Source organism: Temnothorax americanus, unplaced genomic scaffold (genome assembly GCF_048541705.1).
Source record: "Temnothorax americanus isolate GAGA-0224 unplaced genomic scaffold, ASM4854170v1 Scaffold1, whole genome shotgun sequence".
Lineage (NCBI taxonomy): Eukaryota > Metazoa > Arthropoda > Insecta > Hymenoptera > Formicidae > Temnothorax > Temnothorax americanus.
The window spans coordinates 1,727,988-1,752,217 of NW_027509230.1; the positions used below are offsets into that span (position 1 = coordinate 1,727,988).

Consider the following 24,230-nt stretch of genomic DNA (forward strand, 5'->3'; position numbering starts at 1 on the left):
ATCGACCCTACGACTTGTAGACTTATAAGCTTTGCTGTTATTGAGCGTGTGTGTTTGTCACTTTATTGTAAATATTACTAGTTTCTATCATATATTTATAATAAATTATATACAAGAAACATACACGATTCCACTTCAATGCATATTTGTACTTTATTTGATACCGTCTATACCTATATACATAAATATGCATAATATTTAACATCAAATAGTAAAATATCCCCGTTAATTTGAGTATACAATAAGTCTACCAAGAGAAATATTTCCCAATAAATATTAATTTCTTTCTACGCATAATATATGTGATTAATTCTCATAAATTATAGTTTAATTATTCTACACGCAGTATGGATAAGTCAGCATTATTATACTGTATTAGTAGAATACATCCAATTATATAATGTCCACAGCACACCAATAGAGATGAAAATTTTCACTAATGTAGCGAACAGATATACTCTAAAAATAGAATAAATGTGATTAATATATTGTACATATTAAAATTATTTAAATTATTCTGTTTATAAACAGAAATTTGTATAAATTATATTTAATATGTACTGAAAATTTTTTATATTAATGCTTTTTCTCGCTTTTTTCTAAAATATTTAGATCACACAATATTCATTCATGCATAGTATACATATATAATTTATAATTAATATTAATATAAGTAATTATTACAAATATCTTACTCTATCGCTGAATTAATAAATAATATATTAAACTTGCAATAAAAGTCTTGAGGTTTCGACATATTTATCTAAAGTGTGATAGTGTGATGCCGTAATTATAACTATAAATCATATATACCTACTTTTTATACACTAGATTTGTTTTCGAAAAGATTTTTATTTTTATTGCGATTACATGTTATCTAATAGGAGCCAATTTTAAATGCCACGCATGATTATAAACAAGTGTAAATAATAATAAATGCTGTTTATAATATATTTTACCTGTTTCTGTGTGCTTTGGCTGCATCCAATCGATTCATGTCTTCGTGAAGAAGAAACTTTTTGGCACCCGTGTTACAAATCCTTCATATTGTAAGACAAATATTTATTAGTTTTAATTATTTTCTAGAATTATTTTCAGTGTAAACGTTATTCAGAATGAAAAATATAATAAACTTACTTCAAGTAATGTCTAATATCATAATCGGAATAATTCATTAAAAACATAGCTTGGTCATCGGGTGATATTGAGCACATCAAAGGTGACATATTCGTATTGCTGTATTTCCATTCGTGGAACGAAAAGTAACTTACAGCACGATTGGCCACGTACAGATTTCTCATCATTCGCATTAGTCTAATTTTAATATTACTCATTAATAATTTAGTTATAATTACACAGCTTCAATCATTTTACATATAAGTTTCCAAGTCCGATTAAAATGAAATAAATGTATAAGAAACATGTTTAAAAAACATATTTAAAGAACATTTATATAGATATGTTGTTAAGTATAAAAATTTTATCTAAATATATCTAGAAAAGATAGATAGCTAGATAAAGAAAAACAATACGCAAAATAAAAAAATTTCCGGACTAATATTAAATAGGAATACTATTTTATTGGGAAAAAAAACCATTATTTTAATTTGCGGAGCAAATCTGTCAATTAAATTAAATACATACAGAAATTTAGTTATTATGAATTTACTAAGCTTATAGTTAAATATTTAATTCGAAACTTACAAAGGTCGACGTCCAAAGAATTTCGAAACGAAATCTATTAACATAGCTGGCAGAATATGCCATAATATCGTTAATATGTAAAACAGAATAAAATTATCGGTCAATATTGTATTAGGAATCCAGATAATTCCTTCCAAAGGTGACTCATGTGTGGCACTGAATAGCGTTCTTATTACATTTTGACGAGTCATGTGTTTCTGAGTCGTACAGTTTAAAACAAAAGGTGTGGAACTCTTTGCAAATCTATATAATAATAAACAAAATTATACATTACTAAATAAAATAAATAATAATAAATTTACAACTTACAGAATTTCGTATAATCTGCATCAGTTTTGTATAATCTTGAGTTTCAGAAAGAAGACTAATACTTACGAAATGTCAAATTGTGCTAACACATATAAATATTATTAAAGAGTAGTAATATTATAAAATGTTTTGGCGAAATAATGGCAAAAAGATAAAAATATACGAAAACAGTTATTAAATTATTTAAAAATTGTCAGTTTCTTTTAAAGATGTAAATAATTTTATCAAAGAATATGTTTTCAATCTCTAAAATGCAAGCTTTTCAGTAAAAAGTAAAAAATAAACTAAAGACACTGAAAAGACACTAAATAGTCGAAATTCGCATTACAAATATGTAGTAAAAATCAAAAATCATATTTTTGAATAATTTCATACTTTAAATACATAATATTGCACGATTCTAACTTCTGCAACCATAGGCTTAGTATTCCGCTAATAGCATTTCTCTTTAAAAACTTAATAAGATAGATTAAATATATTTTAAACAAAATGTATATAACCATATTGTAAATATATATATATATATATATATATATATATATATATATATGTATTGATATAATTTTAAATAGAGAAAATAAGCTATCGTATTTATAATTTAATATAGTTAAAAATGCATGCGTTGATAATTATACCTGGTTAATCCTATCTTCCAAGATACAGCAATTATAGCTTTAATGACAAAGTCTGCTGGCACTGAATTTTCAGTAACATTCTTATTACAACAGGCTACTCGTATTACTCCCTTCCCGCCGCCAACGTAAAGTCCTATTGGACCATAAACGTTATCTATCCATCCCGGGACTGGCTCTTCTAGCGTTGGCATCACTAAAATATGAGATACATTTGTCTATTAATGTTAGATTATTACTTGAAATATTACTTTGTAATATTATTAAACTATTTCTTGCTCATATACATTATTAACTGAAATGAGAAAAAAAAAGTTGTAGAATCTTATACATGTATACTTATATTTATTCAATTTTTGTTTATTTTAATTTCTGTAAGAAAGCTCAAGCATATTTATTTATTAGCAAAAGCGTTTGTAAAAAAAACAAACATATTTTTCCTATTTGATTATATTATATAAAACACATAAAAATATAGATCTTCTAAAATCTGTATTAATACATAAATTATTTTAACATGCGTTTTCTTTCTATTTATTTTCTATTTAATATTTAATATCGTTATATCATCTCCTTCCCCCTTTACAAGAAATTATACTCTATCAGTACAACTATTTTATTTCAAGACAATATAAAACAAAATACTGAAGGTACAAATATTCGGCATACTTTATAATGGTGTATTTAAACAAAAATTAATTTTTAAAAATAAGAGAAAGGCTACGTACCCACGGAAGGTCTTACAATCGCGCAAGGTAAGGAAGAGGAGTATTCCTGTATTACACACTCTGCTAGGTTTTTCGAAAAAATATACGTGTTGGGAAAGTAATCCAAACATCTATACATAATGTCAAGTATATAAAAAATTAAAAATTTGAATATTATTAACAGTACGATGTAAAAAAATAGTTCTAAAAAACAAAGGAATAACTATATCTAATAATAAATAATATAATATAATAACAAATATATACAATAATATATAGTAATAAAATAATAATTCTGAGAAAACATATCTAACTATAAAATTTGTAATTACAATTTCCATTTACTTAGCGGTCATTCAATTTAACAACTTATAAACCTACTTAGCTGTAAAGATGTTTAAAGTATGTTCATCCAACGATTCAGCTATTTCGATCATCTTCTGCCAATCAGCTATAGGTGGATATGCTTTTTCTTCAATAAATTGCTCATTCACATGTGCGAATGCTGTACTGACATATACTAATGCCTTTAACAGATAAATAGAATTCACTTGAAAATTACACTTTTGAAAAATTTTCTTCAACATACAAAAATTTGTAATATAACAATAGGTAATTAATCTATATTAATTTGATACTGATACATTATGATATCTTAATCAGGTCTCTACATTTTTTCAAATTTATTTTGTTTAAACTATTATTAACTTAAAAATGCGACATAATATGTATTTGTGATTAAAATATGAGTTATCGCGCAAAAATATTACCTAAAATATATATGTTATATGATTAAATGGATTAATCATGAATACAAATGCACAATCTCTGTTAATCTGATTGAGTAAAAATTACTTACTTTTAAATTCTCCATACTTTGAGCTAAAATACAGATATCTCTCGTTGCTCTAGTATTGACTAATATGGAGTATTTTAAACTGTCATTAAATCTCACACTTGCCGCTCCATGTATTATTATAGTCACTCTTTCAATCAACATTTGTCTGTCCGCATCCGACAAACCTAATCCTTTCTCACTAACATCGCCAGAAATCGGAATTAATTTCTCGAAATTTGAAGGTCGTTCTTCGCGCAGTTTTTCATATAACTGAAATAGAAGTATGTTATGAATTATAAAGATGTTTTTATTAAAATAATTACAGTAACTTCTAAGATAATTTGAATAAAACATTAGAAGGATAAAACGTGTAATGACGTTTACAACATTTTACACTAAATGCATTCCAGTATATTTTATTACATATCAAAAGTAACTGTCTTTAATAATGACGTTATTATATAGCGTTTAGAAAAAAAATTTATTTTACCATACGTTTAAATATGTGATACAATGATAAAGGTCTCAATAATTTTAAAGAAATGCGGCGTTACAAAAAGTTTCTCTTTCCATATCAAACTTACCGGTAAATTCAACATTTGTTGGAGCCTTTCGTTAACATTTAGTCCTTTTTTTGAACGCATTAACAGAAATATTTCACGAACATCTGGGCACGATCGCAATATCTTTTCAATAAACACTTTACCGAGAAATCCTGTTGCACCTGTCACAAATACACTTTGTCCAGCGTAGAATGCAGGGATCGATTTGGCCGGATCAATTGTCATCTTATTTATTACTTTTAAAACAAAGCTAATATTAACAATGACAACTCAGCAACATGTAGGTACTGAAACACTTAGAATCATTGTCTCTTTTATTATATCGAAAAAAAGAAATGTAAATAGAAATTGAATAAATCATTTGTAATTCGCCATTGTAATCAAACGCGACGCGAACACGTGAAGTATTGCGCAAGTAGTAGCTAAAATCAGCTACCACTTGCGCACGAACTGAATTATTTCTGTTTTGATGCCAATCAAATCAATGGAACTACTTGTGATTTAAGCAACAGGAAATGAAATGCAGTTTAAAGTTGAAAGATCAAGCATACAATACAATACATGTAACAATATTTCAAATTCCAAGTAGCAGAATAATTAACGTCTAAAAGCGTCTTAATTGAAGGCGTATTATTGACGTCAGAGACATCATGAGACCTTATTAATGCGTTATTTTATGTCACTCTGCTACCTGGGATACATCTGTTTTATAATATGGCAGTAAAGATCAAGTATAAAATATAAAATATATTTTATATTGTATTTTAAATTTTTATGTCATTGCATTTTTATTTATAATTATTTGCAACGCATATTGTTCATATAGATTTAAATATAATATTACATACTGTTAGATAGAAAGAGAAATATATACAAGTATATGTATAGCTCTTTATTTCATTTTCGTACAATGACGGGTGTTTTCATATTGAATTAGTTAGCGATTTTACTGACTCGTTTTTGACATTATTTAAACGTTTTATTTCGCATCGAGGAAAGTCAGATTCCATACATTCTGATAATGATACTACCTACTTTTGTAGACTCTTCGCGTAAATTATTAGAATTTTATGAATTTTATAATTTGAAGAACACACAGAGTGTCATAAAACAGTATTGCGGCGAATCAGGGATATCATGGCATTTTATTCCATCCAAATGCTCCACATTTCGGTGAACTTTGGAAATCCACGGTGAAATCGACTAAACATATCATTTTAAGAGTAGCAGGCAATGCTCATTTCATCTTTGAAGAGTTACACACTGTACTATGTGAAATAGAGACTGTACTAAATTAACAGTATTGAGTTCCAATCCAAATGACTTGAGCTATCTTACACCGGGATATATCTTGATTGACGATGCACTGAATGATTCTCCCTGTCATGACCTTCAGGTCATTCATGACGTTGATCAGAATCGTATCTTACATTGGCAAAAAGTGGAGCAGCTTCGTTAGCATTTCTGCAGCCGCTATAGAATCTTGAATATTTGAACCATGAGTTACAGCAGCGGCATAGCATAAATGGACTATGAATAAAGACAAACAATTGCAACCTGATGAGCAGCTAATACTGACCATGGTTAAACAATCTGGTTTTCCTCCACTTCATTGATGGATATTAGATCGACTAAGAACATTCATCCGGGATCAAACGGATTTGTAAGTTTTGCAACTTTGACTACACGTCTAAAGGATGTCAGGATGACATGTCAGGCCATTACCAAGACTGTCCATTTTACTAATTGACAATTAATATTATTCATATTATGTACAATTTAAATTATATAATTTATATTAGCTTTCGTTGTAACTTTACATAATCTCATTTGTAATTAATTGATATGACATCTTTGATGATTAATATTGTTTATTGTAAATATTGAGAGACATTGTATTCCAAGTTGTTTCGTATTCTCTTATAAATTTAAGTCATTCGCTTTAACGCTCTTATTGCATTGACATCTTGGTGTATCGATCGTGACTTTTCGTCAATTCGGAATTACGGGAACTCGCTTAGAGGCCTGTCGGTCACGATTGGGCTTTTTTTTTAGTTTAGATTGGTCTTGTCCTTGCTCCAAGCTAATCATTATTAGAATACACAAACACTGCCCGCAGTCGAGACATACAAAAATAAATGAATGACTCGACTAGATTTGTCAGACTTGTCAATTCACTTATAACTATATTTACTCAGCAACAAGAACTGATTTAAGATAATGTACTAAATATGTAATATACTGATGTATATATAGTGTATATTGCATGTTTAATTGTTTAATAAATAAAATATTTTAGATTATATTTTAAGATTTTTCAAGCAATATACTATATAGGTATCTATAAATATTTTTTGTATATGTGTATATAAAATATAAGTATTATCTTTTTTTTATAACAAGAAATCCATATTTATTTTAGACATTATTTTTATTTAAATATTTTCGTATGTTACAGATCAATTTTGTGTATAACTCCTCTGCTGTGTGAGTAAAGAAAAGGGTTCAAATGAAAGAACTCGGGAGGAGACTGAGAAGGCCTAGGAAAGGTATCGGGCACCGTTGGAGTAACATTGCGGTAAGCATTATTGCTTATTTGTACTAAAATTAGTCGTTTTGTTTTGATGATTTAAAAATAATAATTAGAGAAAAAATTAATCTGAAATTTTATAAAAATTTATTCTTGTGCAAATTCTTTTCGAAAAATGTATAATATTATTTTAATAGATATTTAATAAAAAACCATTAAGAAATTTTATGTATGTAAGAATTATTTTTTAAATTATTAATTATATTTTGAGCGTTTTAATTTGAATTTTATGTTTGTATATTACAGAATCATCGTGGCGCTGATTATACGTGGCTGACAACTCCACTGTCGATTGGTGAGTGACAAAAAAGATTATTAATGAGATAACGGACCTATATGAAAATTGTATGAGATAAACATACTTACGCATTATTATAAAATTGTATTAAAAATAAATATAGAATATCATAGATCCGTTATCTTAAAATGAATGAGCTATAAAGAATTATGACAAATATTTCATCTCGGACTCGTTTTGCGTTATTTAATTTGATGTGCTAATGTGCTTGTGGCTACATTCGCACAGATACACAGAGAAAGAATACAATAAATAGAAATTAACGGATCCTTATTTTATTTGTCTGAATTCTATTGTTTAGGAAAGAAAACTTTATATTCTTTTAAGTTAAAACATTCAATATATATATTATTTTTAATATATTTAGAATAAGTATATAGTTCAATAAACTTTATAACGTTAAAACTTTCGTTAATATTTAATTCTTTTTTCGGACGCATCAACAGAAATATTTCGCGAACATCTGGACAAGATCGTAACACTTTTTCGATAAACACCTTACCCAGAAATCCTGTTGCACCTGCTAGAAATATACTTTGTCCAGCGTAAAACGCAGGAATCAATTTGGCTGGATCAGTTGTCATCTTGTTTATTACTTTTATTAAAATAAAACTAATATGAACAATAACAACTTAGCAATGCAATACACAGGTATGGAAACACTTGAAATCGTTGCCACCTCTGTTATGACGATAGAAAAATGCAAGTAAAATTTTAATAAATGTTTGCAACTATTTAAACTCTATTACTACCTATACGTACGTCGAATTAAATTATAATGATTTTATAGCTAATGCTGGAACTATTTGTGCAATAGGAAACAGGAAATGATGTGCAGGAAATAATGTAAGGTTAAAAGAGCATTCAATATATGCAATAGAAAGCATTCAATACATGCTTTTGTTTCGTAATATGCAGCAGCGATGTAAAAATATATTACAATGTATCTTATATTGCATTAGATGATTAGATTAAAGATATTAATGCAATATATTTTACTTTGTATTTTAGATGAAAGATATAATGTAATGTATTTTACACACATTCCTTTAAATTAAATATATAATGCAATTATTTATTACTTTTAAACGAAATTAACGTAAATAGTAAAACTATACTTTAATAATCTAGAAATGCAAAACGTAGGTACTGAAACACTTGGAATTGTTACCTCTTTTGTTATATGTATTAATAGAATAAATAGAGAAATGTAGAGACCAAATAAATTATTTAAGATCGACTATTATTACTTACATAAGAATTGAATTATTATTGTCTTATAGTCAATAAAATCTATGGAACTATCTGCGCTTTGAAAGACACAAAATAATATGCAGAATAACGTTGAAAGATCAAACATACAATACATGCAATAATATACATACTGCTTCATAACATGGCAGTAGAGATTAGAGATATAATGTAATATAAATTACATTTAATATTTTCTTTTATATTTTTATGTCACTGTATTTCTTTATAACTATCTGCAGCGCATACTGTTTATAAAGATTAAAATATAATATTATAATGTTATAGATAGAGAAAAACAGATAGAGGGGAGACCGGGGGTAAATAGCTCGCATATATTTCAAAATTTTGAAGTTGTAACTTCTCAGACAACTAATTTTGTGATTACCTGTACAAATATGATAGAGGCAGCCTTCCTCTATATGTTAATCCCGGCCAAGAATGTGTTAATCGTATATTTTGTTTTGTATAATAACAAAAATACAAACATGCAGCAACGTGGTCATCTTGCCCTAATACCCTACCGGGATTTAGTTGCCCAGTAGCATAGGGTTAACAAATATGGGTTTAATATATACAAATTTGATATTTTGATACAGATCTTATCATCTTCTCCATTACCGTTCACCAAATTCACGTATAAATTTTTAACGGAGCACATGAGAAGTACACGAAATGGTTTAATTAGCGGTAAGGGGAATGTTATGACACTTCCACATGCGTTTTCTTCAAATACGTATGACAATTAAATCGTGCTAGAACTGTGACAGACTGCACTAACTGTGCATATTGTACAGACTGTTTGTCCGACAGCCACGGCGCTATATAGCCTTAATTATTGGCCAACCTTATCCTAGTTCATATATAATAGTGTCGCAGACAACACTGTTACAAAAGCGCATATAAGTCCTTTTTGTATTATATATACTAGAAACATATACGATTTTACTTCAACGCATATCGCATTTTATTTGACTGTCTACACAGTAAAAAATCGTGCGTCCAAATGTTAAAATTTTCTTGTGTTACCAAGATTTGACTGTTATTTCAATGTAAAATTAACATATAACAGCTATGTTATTATTTTCGTAACATTTTCATGTGTTATATTAATGTCAACGTGATAACTTAACACTTTATGTATGTCATTTAGAAATTGAATATTATTTTGAGTTCTTTTAACATAATTATTTCAAAAAATCAACACGCTTTAAAGTTATTTTAACATAAACAAAAGTTAAAGTAAATTTTCTCAAATAATCGTAAACTTTGACATACAAAATAATCAAGTTTACTACAATCAAATGTTCAAAACAACATTTCTCTTAAGTTGAAGTAACTATCGTTTATTCAAATATGTTATATCGACATTTTTTATAAGTTATTTTTACATTATACTTAAAGTTAAAAGAACAAATATAAATGTAAAATATAGTGTCAATAAATTAACATTTCTAATTTGTCAACAAGTAACATACGATGAATGAGTTATTTTAACTCAAAATTTATAGAGTGGACTTTCTGGAACATATAAAAAATGTTACGATTAACATTTTATTTTTTATTGTGTATATATACATAAATATGCATAATACTTGGGATTAATAATAATGTTCCCGATATTTGAAAAATACAATAAGTCTATCAAGACAAATATCTTCCGAATCTCCCCCCATTAAAAATTACTTCCCTTCTATGGGTCACATGTGTTTACCTGTCATAAATTACAGTTTTTTACGGGCAGTATGGATAAGTCATCAATTTTATAATGTATTAGAATACGCCCATTTATATAATGTCCACAGCACAGCAATAGAGATAAAAATTTTCACTAATGTGACGAACAGATATACTCTAAAAATAGAATAAATGTGATTAATATATTGTACATATTGAAATTATTTCAATTAGTCTTTTTAAACAGAAAATTGTATAATTTATATTTATTATGTACTGAAGTCCTCTTATATTGACTCTTTTTCTCTTTCCTTCTAAATTATTTACATCACACAATACACATTGTGAATATATTTAATTTACAATTAATATTAATATAAGTAATTACAAATATCTTACTTTATTACTGAATTAATAAATAATGTATTACATATTACACTTATAATAAACTTTTAAAATTTCGATATATTTATCTGAGGCGTGATTGCCATAATTATAACTATAAATCATATACTTATTTCTATATATACATATACTATTTGTTTTATTCGTTAGTTTTCAAAAAGTAATCAGATTTGTCGAATCTATTGTAATAACATGTTTTCTAAAAGGAGCCGATTTTTAACTTATCATGCAATTGCAAACATGTTTAAATAATAATAAATGCTGTTTATAATATATTTTACCTGTTCTTGTGTACTTTGGCTGCATCCAATCGATTCATGTCTTCGTGAAGGAGATACTTTTTGACACCAATTATACCATTTCTTTATGTTGTAAGATAAAACATTTTATAACTTTAAACTGTCTTTATTCTAAACATTATTTAGAATAAAAATATAATACACTTACATCATATAGCTTTTGATATCGTAGTCAGAATAATCCAATAAGAACTTATCCCGGTCATCAGGTTGTATTAAGGATATCAAAGATAACATATTCGTATTGCTGTATTTCCATTCGTAGAACGAAAAGTAACTTACAGCACAATTGGCCACATACAGTTTTCTCATCAATCGTACTAGCCTAATTTGCATGTTACTCATAAATATGAAACAGCTTACTTATAACAACACAGCTTATACCATATTTACTGCAGTGTTAGAATCCACAAGTACAATAAGATAGATGTACAAAGGACAATTTCATAGATATGTTGTTATATTTAAAATTTTTTCGAAATATATGTAGAAAAAATAGATAGGTAAAGAGAAACAGTACTCAAATTAAAATTCCTAAACTAGTACTAAATATTTAATTCAAAACTTACATAGGTCGACGTCCAAAGAATTTCAAAACCAAATCTATTAATGTAGCTGGCAGAATATGCAGTAACATAGTTAGTATATAAAACAGAGTAAAATTGTTGGTTAATATTGTGTTAGGAGTCCAGACAATTCTTTCCAAAGGCACTTCATTTGTGGCACTAAATAACATTTTTGTAGCACTTTGGTATGTCATGTTTTTCTCCATTGTACAGTTCAAAACAAAAGGTGTGGAACTCGCTGTAAAGCTATGTAAAAATAATAAAAAAATTATATATTAATAAATAAAATAAATAATAATTACAATTTACAGAATTTCGTATAATGTGCAATTTCGTATAACCTTATGTTTCAAAGATAAGACAAATATTTACAAAATGTACAAAAAGTTTTGGCGAATTAAAAATAAATACATATAAACAACCGTTATTAAATTATTTAAAAATTGTCCAGTTTTATTTTACATGAAAAGAATATTTAAATAGATCCATCAAGTAATATATGCTTTCAACCTTTTAAGTACAATCTTTTAATGCAAACTAAAAATATACATAAATAAACATACGATTAAAAAGAATCTAAATATAAGTCGATATTCTTATTATTAGGAACATTCGGTAAAGATGTATATTTGAACAATTGCATGCTGTAAATCTTGCATAATATTGCATAACACTGAAATCTGCAACCATAGGCTTAGTATTTAACTAAAATAATTCCTCTTTAGATTTAATTTCGTATTTGTACATAACTTAATACAGTTAAAGATGCATGCATATAACTGTTGATGATCATACCTGGTTAATCCTAGGTTCCAAGATACAACAATTATAGCATTAGTGATAAAGTCTACTGGCACTGCATTTTCTGTAACATGTTTATTACAATAGGCTACTCGTATTACTCCCTTCCCGCCGCCAACGGAAAGTCCTATTGGACCATAAACGTTATCTATCCATCCCGGCATTGGCTCTTTTATCGATGACCCCACTAAAATATGAGATACATATTTGTCTAAATTAATGCTAGATTATTACTTAAATCCAGTAAGACTATTTCTTGCCCATATATTATCAATCAAAATGAGGATAGAGAAGTTGTATAAAACCATATATACATATATTAAATTTTTGTTTATTTTAATTTTGTAATAAAAACCGCCAAGTATGTTAATTTATTTAATAATAAAAACTTTTGTAAAAAATATATTTGACGAACTAATTACATAAATGTAAACATAAAAGTAAATCTACTTTTAAAATATATTAGAACCTAAAATATACATGCAATTTTTTTTCTATTTACTTTCAATGCTTTATCTTTACAAGAAGTTAATATCTAACTGTATAAATATTATATTTAAAAACGATATAACATAAAATAATGGAGATACAAATATTCCGCATACTCCGTAACAAACTTATTAAAATTTATTTCTAAACATTAAAAGAAAGCTTACGTACCAATAGGAGGTCTTACTATCGCGCAAGGCAAAGAGGAAGAATAATTCTGTATCACACTTTCCGCTAGGTTCTTCGAAAATATATACGTGTTGGGAGCGTAATCCAAACATCTATATATAATTTCAAGTGTATACAAAATTAAATTAATATAATAAAATATTTCAGTATTAATAAAAGTGCGACGTAAATAAGAAAATAGTTCAAAGAAGACAAATTTTGTTTTACTATATTGTAATGACAATTACAAAAATTTTTAATGACAATTTTTATTTATAACTTACTTAGCTGTAAAAATGTTTAAAGTATGCTCATCTAATGACTCGGCCATTTTGATCATCTTTTGCCAGTCAGCTATAGATGGATAAGGCTTTTCTTCAATAAGCGGCTTATTTAAATGTGCGAATACTGTACTGATATATATTAATGCCTTTAACAAAATTCATTTGAAAAATATGTATTTTTTAAATTTTCTCCAGCATAAAAAAAATGTGTATTATAGCAACAAATAATTGATTTATATTAATTGGATATTGATGGATTTTATGATATCTCAATCAGGCCTAAATTCTTTCTAATTTATTTTGATTGAAACATTATTAAGTTTGAAAAATACGCCATAATAAGTGTTTGGGAGGAAATGTGTGATTGAAATATGAGTTGCTGCGTAAAACATGACCGAAAATATATCATGTAACGTATATTATAAATGTGAATACAAGTGCACAATTTCAATTACTTACTTTTACATTCTTCATACTTTGAGCTAAAATGCAGATATCTCTCGTTGCTCTAATATTGACAAATATGGCGTGTTTTAAAGTGTCATTAAATCTCACACTTGCCGCTCCATGTATTATTATAGACACTCTTTCAATCAACATTTGTCTGTCCGCAGCCGACAAACCTAATCCCTTCTCTGTGACATTGCCAAAAATTGGAACTAATTTCTCGAAATTTGAAGGTTGCTCATCGCGCAATTTGTCAAATAACTTAAATAGAAGTTAGAAATTATAAAAACGTTTTTATTAAAATAATTACAGTAATTTCTAAGATAATTTGAATAAATTTACATTAGAAGGAACGTGTAATGACGTTTACAACATTTTACTCTAAATGCAATATTTTATTATGCACTATTTATAAAGTGTTAATGTCAAAAGTAACTTTCTTCAATAATAAATAATGTCGTTTACCATAACGTTTTTGAAAAAAAAAATTGTTTTATGTAATAATAATATGTTAAAGATCTTCAAAATCTGAAAAAATGCGTTTTTATAAAAAGATTCTCTTTCAAACTTACTGGTAAGTTTAACATTTGTTCGAGCCTTTTGTTAATATTTAGTCCTTTTTTGGGACGCATTAATAAGAATATTTCACGAACATCTGGACAAGATCGCAATACTTTTTCGATAAACACTTTACCTAAAAATCCTGTTGCACCTGTCAAAAATACACTTTGTCCAGCGTAAAATGCAGGAATCGATTTGGCCGGATCAATTGTCATCTTATTTATCACTTTTAAAACAAAGCTAATATTAACAATAATAACTTAACAATGCAGCAGGTATTTAGATACTGAAACACTTAATACCGTGGTCATTTTTTTTCTGTCGATAAAACATACAAGAAAAGTTTTAATAAATTTTAAAAAACTACTTATGAATTAAGAAACAGGAAATGATGTGCAGGAATATGTAATGCGGTTGAAAGAGCAGACAAACAATATATGCGACAATATGCGTGTGCAATAATTTAACATTCGTAATATGGCAGTCACGTAAATGTAGAAAAGATATAATGTAATACATTTTATATTGCATTATGTGTAAATGCCATTTATTATGAAGCGTAGATGCATATTATTGCATATATTAAGTGCTTTCCCTTTCAATCTTACATAATTTTCTGCACATCATTTCCTGTTTCCTACAGCACAGATAGTTCTAGAAATTTGATTGGCTATAAAACGATTATAATTCTATTCGTATGTGGGAAATTAGCGTGTATAATTTGTGTACAATTAGTGTTATAATTGTTTATTTTAACTCTACTTATCTCTTCCTATCGACATGATAAAAGTAAAAACGATTCCAAATGTTCAGTATCTACCTTCTGCATTGAGTGATTATTAATTGTTTATGTTAGCTTTGTTTTAAAAGTAATGAATAAGATGACAACTGATTTGGCCCAGTCGATTTCTATACATTTTACGCTACACTAACAATAAGTATATATTTTCGACAAGACTTCTAAATAAAATATTTATAGAAAAGGCATTGAGATCACGCGTGACGTTTGTGAAACTGAAATATTCCTGTTAATGCGTTCCTTCGAAAAAAGAATTAAATATTAACGAAAAACTATTAAACTTATTGGTAAGTTAAATATAGAAAAACTCTTTGTAACAATGCATTTTGTAAAGAATTTTAAGTTCTTTAATATATTATATATTATTATATTACATATGTAAATGTATATGACAAAACGAATTGTTTTTTAAACGCTATTGTAGGTATCAAGGATTCTGAAGAAAGTTATATTTTTGACATTAAACCACATACATTACATCACTCAATGCAGAATGTAAGTATTAAAACATTTAGAATCGTTATCACTTTCATTATATCGATAGGAAGAGATATGTAAGTAGAGTTCGATTAAATAATTATAACTAATTATAAGTTATACGCGCTTATTACTTACTTACAAATTGAATTATAATCGTTTTATGGCCAATCAAAGGTCTAGAACTATTTGTGCTCTAGGAAACAGGAAATGATGTGCAGAAATGGATATGACGATAGATATAAAGTCATGCAATGACGAACGACGCGTGACACAACCGCGCGTCGAAAAACTATGGTCCACCTCTTGCTATTAGATAATGCTCATCATCTGTAAAGAATCTAACGAGTAAGCTACTTTACATGCCTACTGCTTTTCATGCGTTTATTTGCTCAGACGTTTTAATTATAATTATTCAATAACTATTGAGAATTTTTTGCAAAATGGCACATGATTTTTCTTTTTAGTTTGACCCAATAATCTACTTTCACCTTGGTCATGACTTGCCGAACATCTTGTTTATACTCATAAATTTTGGTTATACTTATAAATTAAATATATAAGAAATTGTTGCGGCCCCAATTAATGTAATAATAAAATAAGAATAGTATTAAGAAAGACCAAGAATAACAATAGGGAACGCGACCGCGAAAGCCCGAAAGAATTACGCAAAGCCGAATCAGCAAGAGATAAGTTGCGCGATCGGCCTACATACGATCGAGCAACTCAGCGATATCGAAGGATAGGACGAGGACTCAAAAGGAAGCGACCAGAGGAGACGAGAGGGCAATCGGAGTCAGGGAGCAGATCAGTAACGGGCATTCTTGTACGCAATAACTGTAAAGCAGATTCAATTAAAGATTCAATTAAAGTATTTTTTATTCAAAGTGCCGTTTATCAAAGAGTGTTCTATCAGTCTCCCATCCCGCCTCCTCCTTGGAACGATCGAATCCTAGTGTACCCAAAAAGGGGCACAACAAAATGAAACGTAAAAATATATCAATATTTTATTTTATACGTTGATCTTCATATAGTTCTTTTCGTAAACACACAATGTATTGCAAACAATTATTACATTATTACAGCCAGTTGCTTATTACGTATGTAACCGTAAGTTGTCGTTTATGTATTTTACTTCTATGCACATTGCACTTTATTTGATTAATTTCTAAGCATATACACATAATATTTAACGATAAATATTCAAATATATATATATATATCTCCCCGTTGTATTTTAAATATATAATAAAGTATCTATAAAAAGAAAAATATTTTTTAGCTAAAAAATCATTTTTCTTCTGAAAGCTATGCATTAATATGGATTTGATTATCATAAACTGTAGTTCACTAAACATGGTTAATCAGCAATTTTATAATATATAAGAGTAGATCCACTTAAACATTATCCACAATACGCTAGTAGAGACAACAGTTTCCACTATTGTAACGAACAGATGCACTCTGAAAATAGAATAAATGTAATTAATATGTTATACATGTCACAGTTACTTCGATTATGCATCTTAAATAAGAAATTGTATGAAACTTATTTTGCTATTTAAAATGTATCAATGAATTTTTACAACAATACTTTTTCTCTTTCTCAGGAGTTTTCTGTTTTATTTATGTCATACAATACACATCGACAGCAATACGTATTTTTTGATAAATATTTTACTATATAATCTAATTATTTAAAATGTCTTACTCTAACGCCAAGATAATAAACTAAATTTGTAATAAGAATTTCAAAATTTCAAGCATTTATTAAACATTTATCTAAAATGTGTAACCACCAAAGTTATAGTTATCTTTTTATACATTACATTCGTTTCATCCGTTAGTTTCCAAAAATAATCGATCGTTTAATTTTCATTGCTATTATATGTTAACTAATGAGAGCCGATTTTTTAAATACGCAAAAATAAGTAAACAATAATTATTATTCATAACCTATTAATATATACCTTTTACTATGTGCTCTGGCTGCATCCAATCGATTTAAGTCTTCGTGAAGAAGAAATTTTTTGCCACCAATGGCACTATTCCTTTATATTGTGAGATAAAACATTTAATGACTGGGTCTTAATTGTAAACATTGTTTAAAATATAAAAAAATATAATACACTTACTTGCAATATTCTCTAATATCAATGTAGGAATAATCAAAAGAAAACATATCCCTGTTGTCAGGTGGTATTGAGGATATTAAAGATAAGCTATTTGTATTGCTGTATTTCCATTCATGGAACGAAAAATAACTCACAGCACGATTGACCACGTACAGTTTTCTCTGCAGTCGTATTAGCCTAATTTGCATGTTATTCATTAAAATAAAAGTTTAATTATAATATTGATACGGAATCAACTATATTACTGAATCTGTAAGATTCAAAATCCGCAAGTGCAATTAAAATAGATAGAAAGAATATATACGTTTTTATAGATATATTGTTATGTATAAAAGTTTCTTCTAAATATGTAAAAGAGATAAATAGATAAAGAGAAGAAATATAATATATGCAAATGATATACCATATTAATTTATAATTGAAACATCTTTTTATTGAAAACAAAACATATATTATTTGTATGCGGGATAGCTGAATCTCACTGATTAAATTAAATACATGCAGAATTAATTTGCATTTGCTAAACTAGATAAATATTTAATTTAAGAACTTACATAGGTCGACGTCCTGAGAAATATAAAATCAGATCTATTAATATAGCTGGCAGAATATGCAATAATATTGTTAATATATAGAACAGCATAAAATTATCGGTCAATATTGTATTAGGAATCCAGACAATTCCTTCCAAAGGCACCTCATCACGCGTGATACTAAATAATAATTTTATACCATCTTGATATGTCAGGTGTTTCTGATTTGTACAGTTTAAAATAAAAGGTGTGGAACCTGCTGTAAAGCTAATAATAAACATAATTATGTATTAATTAATAAACTAAAAAATAAATAATAATAAGTTTGTAATTTATGCAAAATTTTGTATAATTTGTATTAAGTGCAGAAATAAGATAATATAGATAATGTAAATTGTAGATAATAAGAAAATAATTTCCGAAATTTTAAATTATGCAATTCCATGAAATATCATTAAAAAGTAGGTATATAGTAAAAAAAACATTGATATAATTTTAAATAGAGAAAAGAAGTTTTCGTATTTATAATTTAATGTAGTTAAAGATGCATGCTCTCTTATATACGTTGATGGTCATACGTAGTTAATCCTAGCTTCCAAGTTACAACTATTATAGCTTTGATGACAATATCTACTGGTACTGCGTCTTCGTTAACGGATTTATTACAACAGCCTATTCGTATTAATCCTTTTCCGCCACCGATGAAAAGTCCTATTGGACCATAAATATTATCTATCCATCCTGGCATTGGTTCTTTTAGCGATGGCATCACTAAAATATGAAATACATTTGTTAAGCTAATATTAATGCGTTATTGTTATATTCTAGTAATATTATCAAGTTTGCCCATACATTATCAACCGAAATGAAAAAAGAAGAGTTATAGAGTTATATAAACATATGTTGTGGAATCCTATGTATATGTTCAGTTTTTGGTTCCTTTAATTTCTCGTAAGAAATGTCAAACATGTTAATTTATTTAGTAATAAAAATGGTTGTAAAAGACATATTTAACGAACTACATAAATACCAACATAACAGTAAATGTATTTTTAAAATAATTAGAACTTAAAATATACGTGTAATTTTCTTTCTTTTTATACTTTCAATGCCTTTATCATCTTTACAAAAAATTATATTCTACCGGTATAAATATTATATTTAAAAACAATGTAAGATAAAATGGAGATACAATATTCCGCATACTCTATAACAACTTATTAAGGTTTATTTTTGAAAATTAAAAAAAAGGCTATGTACCAATGGAAGGTCTTACGATCGCGCAAGGCAAAGAGGAAGAATAATCCTGTATCACACTTTCCGATAGGTTCTTCGAAAATATATACGTGTTGGGAGCGTAATCCAAACATCTATATATAATTTCAAGTGTGCACAAAATTAAAAATTTTAATTTTCATTAGAAGTACAATATGTGAATAAAAGAATAGTTCTAAAAAGAGTTCTATAAATAGATAACTATATATATATATATAATAATATAATAAAAAATATATAATTTAAAAATATAATATAGGTAATGTAATATAATAATAAATTAAAAGTTAAAAAAACATACCTAACTATATAAAATTATAAACACGATTAGCTTACTTAGCTGTAAAAATGTTTAAAGTATGCTCATCCAATGACTCGGCCATATCTATCATCTTCCGCCAATCAGCTATAGGCGGGTACACTTTTTCTTCAATAAATGGATTATTCACGTGTGCGAATGCTGTACCGACATACACTAATGCCTTTAATAAAAAAGAGGAATCTTTTTTTTAAATTTTTGTAGTACATAAAAGTTTGTATATAATAACAAAATATATTTAATTTATACTATAGATACTAATACATTATGATATTTCAATCATGTTTACATTCTTCCAAATTTATTCTGTTTAAACTGTTATTAAACTTAAAAATACGCCATAATAAGTATTTGGGAGAAAATTTATGATTGAGATATGTAACGTTGTGCGCAAAACATTATACATAAAATGTATCACGTAATGCAATGAATTACGTAAAATTATACATGAATACAAATTTACATTCTGTTATTTTTTTTTAGCAAAAATTACTTACTTTTAAATTCTTCATACTTTGAGCTAAAATACAAATGTCTCTTGTTGCTCTAGTGTTGGAAAGTATAGCATATTTTAAACTGTTATTAAATCTTACACTCGCCGCTGCATGTATTATTATAGTCATTTTTTCAATCAACATTTGCCTGTCCGCAGCCGACAAACCTAATCCTTTCTCACTAACATCGCCAAAAATCGGAATTAATTTCTCGAAATTAGAAGCTCGCTCATCGCGTAGTTTTTCATATAACTAAACAGATACATTATAATTTATAAAAACGTTTTCATTACGGTAATAATTCTAAACATATTTTTAATAAATGTACAATATTAGAGTGAAATGGTTAATAATATATTTGCAATAACATTTGCAATAACATTTTACTTTAAATATATTCCAATATTTTATTATATATTATTTATTATATATATTACGTTATTGTGTTATATTGAAAATAACTTTCTTTAGTGATGACATTTGTGCAATTGCAATGACACTGACATTTACGAAAAAAAAAATTATTTTTACTAAATATTTAAATATAATAAAATATATATTTTAAAAATCTTACAAATACTGTGTGTAAAAATGTGTTGTTACAAAAAGCTTCACTTTCTACATATAACTTACCGGTAAATCTAATATTTTTTCCAGTCTTTGATTTATACTTAATCCTTTTTTCGGACGCATCAACAGAAATATTTCACGAACATCTGGACAAGATCGCAATACTTTTTCAATATACACTTTACCCAGAAATCCTGTCGGACCTGTCAAAAGTATACTTTGTCCGGCGTAAAATGCAGGAATTGATTTGGCTAAATCAACTGTCATCTTGTTCGTTACTGTATTATTTATTTTATTTTATTACTATTATAACAAAGTTATATAACAAAAATAATAATGATCTAGCAGCTCAACACAAAACTAAGGTATAGAAACACTTGGAATCGTTGTCACTTTTCGTTTGTCGATGTAAGTAAAGAATAAATGTTTATAACTTCTTACACGGGCCGCTGCTTACACACGAAATGAATTATAATCGTTTTATAACCGTCAGCCAATCAAACTTGTGGGATTATATGTGCTTCGATAAACAGGATATGCAGATATGCTTGTATATCTGCAGTGTAAGGTTAAAAGTGCAAACATATGAAATATATGCATCTTCACAATATATGGCAATAATGTGAAGATATAATACATTTATATAATAACAATTATAGTAATCATAACTATTTGCAGCGCAGAGATTGCTAGTAAATATTTAAATATAATACTATTTAATTAAATAAGAGAATTGAAAAAAAGAGAGGAAAGAAGAGAAGGAGGAGATGGAAAGTTGAAAGGGAGAGAAGGAGAGAAAGAGAGAGAAGGTGTGGGAAAGAGCGAGGGAGAGAAAGAAGGAAAAGAGTAGGGAGAGGGAGGTGAAAGAAAGCTTATCTCTTATATATGTCGTAGGCTTATATAGAAAAATCAGCCCGTTAGCTAAAAGGAAAGTTGAAAAGTAGAGAAGAAGAGAAGGAGAGAGAGAGAGAGAGAGAGAGAGAGAGAGAGAGAGAGAGAGAGAGAGAGAGAGAGAGAGAGAGAAAGAGAGAAGAGTAGAAAGAGGGAGGTGAAAGGAAGCTCATCTCTTATATATGTCGTAGGCTTATAGAAAAATCAGCCCGTTAGCTAAAATCCTAGGAACTTAGCTAAACGCCGGCCAATAGAGTAATAAACCGTGAATTAGTGTAATAGCCTAGTAAATTCAGCCTCTTAGGCTAAAAGCCGGCTGTTAGCCTAACGGCCTAACACGCTTTGGGCAGTTAGAAAAATGACTATTGGATATCGTTGCAAATATAAACAAAACATTTAATTACACATACACATTATTACATACGTTATTATTTATTAATGCAAGTAGAGCTGGTGCCTGATTTAGCTATATCAGAACGAAAAAACCAACCTCTCAGCAAACCATCTTTTGTACCAATTTGATACACGTCATTCTTAAAATCCATTACCACTACTGGCGTGTAATTTGCCATGGTTGCGACTACTACGAAGCTAACAACTTGCACTCAATATTTCTGATTCCTAGTTAAATGTTTTGTCAAAAAAAAAAGAAATAAATCCTAGACGTTCAGTGATCTGAAAACCAGATACATTTTTGTTACTTAAAAAGACAGATAAATAACAAATTAATAAGTGAATTAAATAAAATTGATTTAGTATGCTTACATGTTTGTCAATAGTGATATAAAATAATAATTGGTAGTCATGCAGAAATTCGATAAATAATTAAGAATGAGAAGCGAGCTCCTTCTGCCACTTGAATTCAAAGTGAACTGATCTAAAGAGTCGATATTAAAAACAAGGACATGTAAGTCATAATAAATATTAAAAGTATAATTACATATATAGGTATAGCCGTTATGACCTTGTTGTATATTATGTTTGAACTCTCCGTATCTTTTAAAATGTTTTGTTCACATTCGCAATGCTATCCAATCAACATTTTTCTAACTGCCCAAAGCGTGTCAGGCCGTTAGGCTAACAGCCGGCCTTTAGCCTAAAAGGCTGAATTTACTAGGCTATTACACTAATTCACGGTTCATTACTCTATTGGCCGGCGTTTAGCTAAGTTTTTAGAATTTTAGCTAACGGGCTGATTTTTCTATAAGCCTACGACATATATAAAAGTATTTCCAATAGTCATAACTAAACGAATTGTGTGTGTAATAATTTAAACTTTCCTCGTAAAATTTTATGTATACATATGCGTTATACTTATAAGTTGACCCTTATTAATAACCACTTGCTTTTTACAAAAAACATATTGTATATGTTCGTTTCTTTTTAGTTTTATCTAAAACCTAGTCCCGTTTCACTAACATCGGAAATCGGAACTAGTTTCTCGAAATTTAGAAGGTCGTTCTTCGCACAATTTGTCAAATAACTGAAATAGAAGAACATTACAATTTACCAAAAGATCTTTCTTATAATAAAAAATTCAAAGATATTTTTAATAAGTTTATAATAACAGAATATAAAATGTTTAATGACATTTGCGACAACATTTTGCTTTACCTGTATATTAATCTCTTATTATAAACTACTTATAAAATCGTATTGTTAAAAACTCTCTTTAGTAATTAGACGTTGAAATAATATTTACAAAAAAAAAATTCTTTCTACTATACATTTAAATGTGGTACACGGGTACAACATCGTAATTTTAGATACCTTCAAAGAATGCGTAATTGTAAGTTTCTCTTCTCACTTACCTGTAAATTTAATATTTTTTCGAGCCTTATTTGTTAACATTTAATCCCTTTTTCGGACGCATCAACATAAATATTTCGCAAACATCTGGACAAGATCGTAACACTTTTTCGATAAACACCTCTTACCCAGAAATCCTGTTGCACCTGTTAGAAATATAGTTTGTCCAGCGTAAAACGCAGGAATCGACTTGGCTGGATCAGTTGTCATCTTATTACTTTTAAAATAAAGTTAATATAAATAATAATAATTAATCTAGCAACGCAACGTGCAAAAGAAAGTGAGAAAAAATGTAATGCATTCTGTATATAATCTAAACTAATAAAGTTTCAGAAATTA

General features: G+C 27.8%; 4 protein-coding genes across 14 annotated transcripts; 1 reads left to right on the top strand and 3 right to left on the bottom strand.

Moving 5' to 3' along the window:
- Window positions 1–134: 134 nt before the first annotated feature.
- LOC143898045 (fatty acyl-CoA reductase 1-like) lies at window positions 135–5,139 on the bottom strand. Its single transcript, XM_077407095.1, has 9 exons — window positions 4,775–5,139; window positions 4,212–4,460; window positions 3,734–3,879; window positions 3,374–3,483; window positions 2,649–2,841; window positions 1,705–1,947; window positions 1,138–1,314; window positions 960–1,040; window positions 135–459 (listed from the first exon to the last, which is right to left on the bottom strand). Exons 1-9 carry the CDS (start codon window positions 4,976–4,978, stop codon window positions 366–368), a joined length of 1,497 nt encoding a protein of 498 aa, XP_077263221.1. The 5' UTR covers window positions 4,979–5,139; the 3' UTR covers window positions 135–365.
- A 203-nt stretch (window positions 5,140–5,342) lies between these two features.
- LOC143898283 (uncharacterized) lies at window positions 5,343–16,753 on the top strand. 7 transcript variants are annotated; one of them, XM_077407659.1, is made up of 6 exons: window positions 5,343–6,416; window positions 7,212–7,331; window positions 7,590–7,638; window positions 15,813–15,942; window positions 16,043–16,213; window positions 16,333–16,753. In XM_077407659.1, the coding sequence occupies exons 2-5, from the start codon at window positions 7,263–7,265 to the stop codon at window positions 16,077–16,079; spliced, it is 285 nt and encodes a 94-aa protein (XP_077263785.1). In that variant the 5' UTR covers window positions 5,343–6,416; window positions 7,212–7,262; the 3' UTR covers window positions 16,080–16,213; window positions 16,333–16,753. The 7 variants fall into 7 exon arrangements, 4 of the variants coding, with proteins under 4 accessions (XP_077263785.1, XP_077263776.1, XP_077263804.1 ...); XM_077407650.1 differs by having other exon boundaries at window positions 16,066–16,213; XM_077407678.1 differs by having other exon boundaries at window positions 15,813–15,883.
- LOC143898067 (fatty acyl-CoA reductase 1-like) lies at window positions 8,225–14,917 on the bottom strand. Of its 3 annotated transcripts, XM_077407162.1 has the most exons (10): window positions 14,601–14,917; window positions 14,041–14,289; window positions 13,582–13,727; window positions 13,301–13,410; window positions 12,635–12,827; window positions 11,843–12,085; window positions 11,422–11,598; window positions 11,256–11,336; window positions 10,607–10,746; window positions 8,225–10,413 (listed from the first exon to the last, which is right to left on the bottom strand). In XM_077407162.1, the coding sequence occupies exons 1-9, from the start codon at window positions 14,802–14,804 to the stop codon at window positions 10,656–10,658; spliced, it is 1,494 nt and encodes a 497-aa protein (XP_077263288.1). In that variant the 5' UTR covers window positions 14,805–14,917; the 3' UTR covers window positions 8,225–10,413; window positions 10,607–10,655. The 3 variants fall into 3 exon arrangements, with proteins under 3 accessions (XP_077263288.1, XP_077263297.1, XP_077263280.1); XM_077407171.1 differs by lacking the exon at window positions 8,225–10,413 and having other exon boundaries at window positions 10,431–10,746; window positions 14,041–14,216; window positions 14,723–14,917; XM_077407154.1 differs by lacking the exon at window positions 8,225–10,413 and having other exon boundaries at window positions 10,431–10,746.
- On the bottom strand, window positions 16,720–24,082 carry LOC143898053 (fatty acyl-CoA reductase 1-like). 3 transcript variants are annotated; one of them, XM_077407119.1, is made up of 12 exons: window positions 23,894–24,082; window positions 23,023–23,565; window positions 22,848–22,937; window positions 21,255–22,757; window positions 20,625–20,873; window positions 20,145–20,290; window positions 19,794–19,903; window positions 19,112–19,304; window positions 18,555–18,800; window positions 18,001–18,177; window positions 17,836–17,916; window positions 16,720–17,329 (listed from the first exon to the last, which is right to left on the bottom strand). In XM_077407119.1, the coding sequence occupies exons 4-12, from the start codon at window positions 21,456–21,458 to the stop codon at window positions 17,239–17,241; spliced, it is 1,497 nt and encodes a 498-aa protein (XP_077263245.1). In that variant the 5' UTR covers window positions 21,459–22,757; window positions 22,848–22,937; window positions 23,023–23,565; window positions 23,894–24,082; the 3' UTR covers window positions 16,720–17,238. The 3 variants fall into 3 exon arrangements, with proteins under 3 accessions (XP_077263245.1, XP_077263254.1, XP_077263235.1); XM_077407128.1 differs by having other exon boundaries at window positions 22,848–23,291; XM_077407109.1 differs by having other exon boundaries at window positions 22,848–23,565.
- Between the last annotated feature and the right edge of the window lie 148 nt (window positions 24,083–24,230).

Coding starts and splice junctions, on each gene's coding strand:
- LOC143898045 (XM_077407095.1), bottom strand. CDS start 4,978: ATGACAATTGATCCGGCCAAATCGATCCCTGCATTCTACGCTGGACAA. Junction 3,484..3,733: donor TTAAACATCTTTACAGCTAA/GTAGGTTTATAA, acceptor CATTATGTATAG/ATGTTTGGATTACTTTCCCA. Junction 2,842..3,373: donor GATTGTAAGACCTTCCGTGG/GTACGTAGCCTT, acceptor CTCATATTTTAG/TGATGCCAACGCTAGAAGAG.
- LOC143898283 (XM_077407650.1), top strand. CDS start 7,263: ATGAAAGAACTCGGGAGGAGACTGAGAAGGCCTAGGAAAGGTATCGGG. Junction 7,332..7,589: donor ACCGTTGGAGTAACATTGCG/GTAAGCATTATT, acceptor TGTATATTACAG/AATCATCGTGGCGCTGATTA. Junction 15,943..16,065: donor ATATCGATAGGAAGAGATAT/GTAAGTAGAGTT, acceptor TTTGTGCTCTAG/GAAACAGGAAATGATGTGCA.
- LOC143898067 (XM_077407162.1), bottom strand. CDS start 14,804: ATGACAATTGATCCGGCCAAATCGATTCCTGCATTTTACGCTGGACAA. Junction 12,828..13,300: donor GATAGTAAGACCTCCTATTG/GTACGTAAGCTT, acceptor CTCATATTTTAG/TGGGGTCATCGATAAAAGAG. Junction 10,747..11,255: donor GCCAAAGTACACAAGAACAG/GTAAAATATATT, acceptor TTCTATTTTTAG/AGTATATCTGTTCGTCACAT.
- LOC143898053 (XM_077407128.1), bottom strand. CDS start 21,458: ATGACAGTTGATTTAGCCAAATCAATTCCTGCATTTTACGCCGGACAA. Junction 18,801..19,111: donor TGGAAGCTAGGATTAACTAC/GTATGACCATCA, acceptor GTTTATTATTAG/CTTTACAGCAGGTTCCACAC. Junction 17,917..18,000: donor GATATTAGAGAATATTGCAA/GTAAGTGTATTA, acceptor CACAATATAAAG/GAATAGTGCCATTGGTGGCA.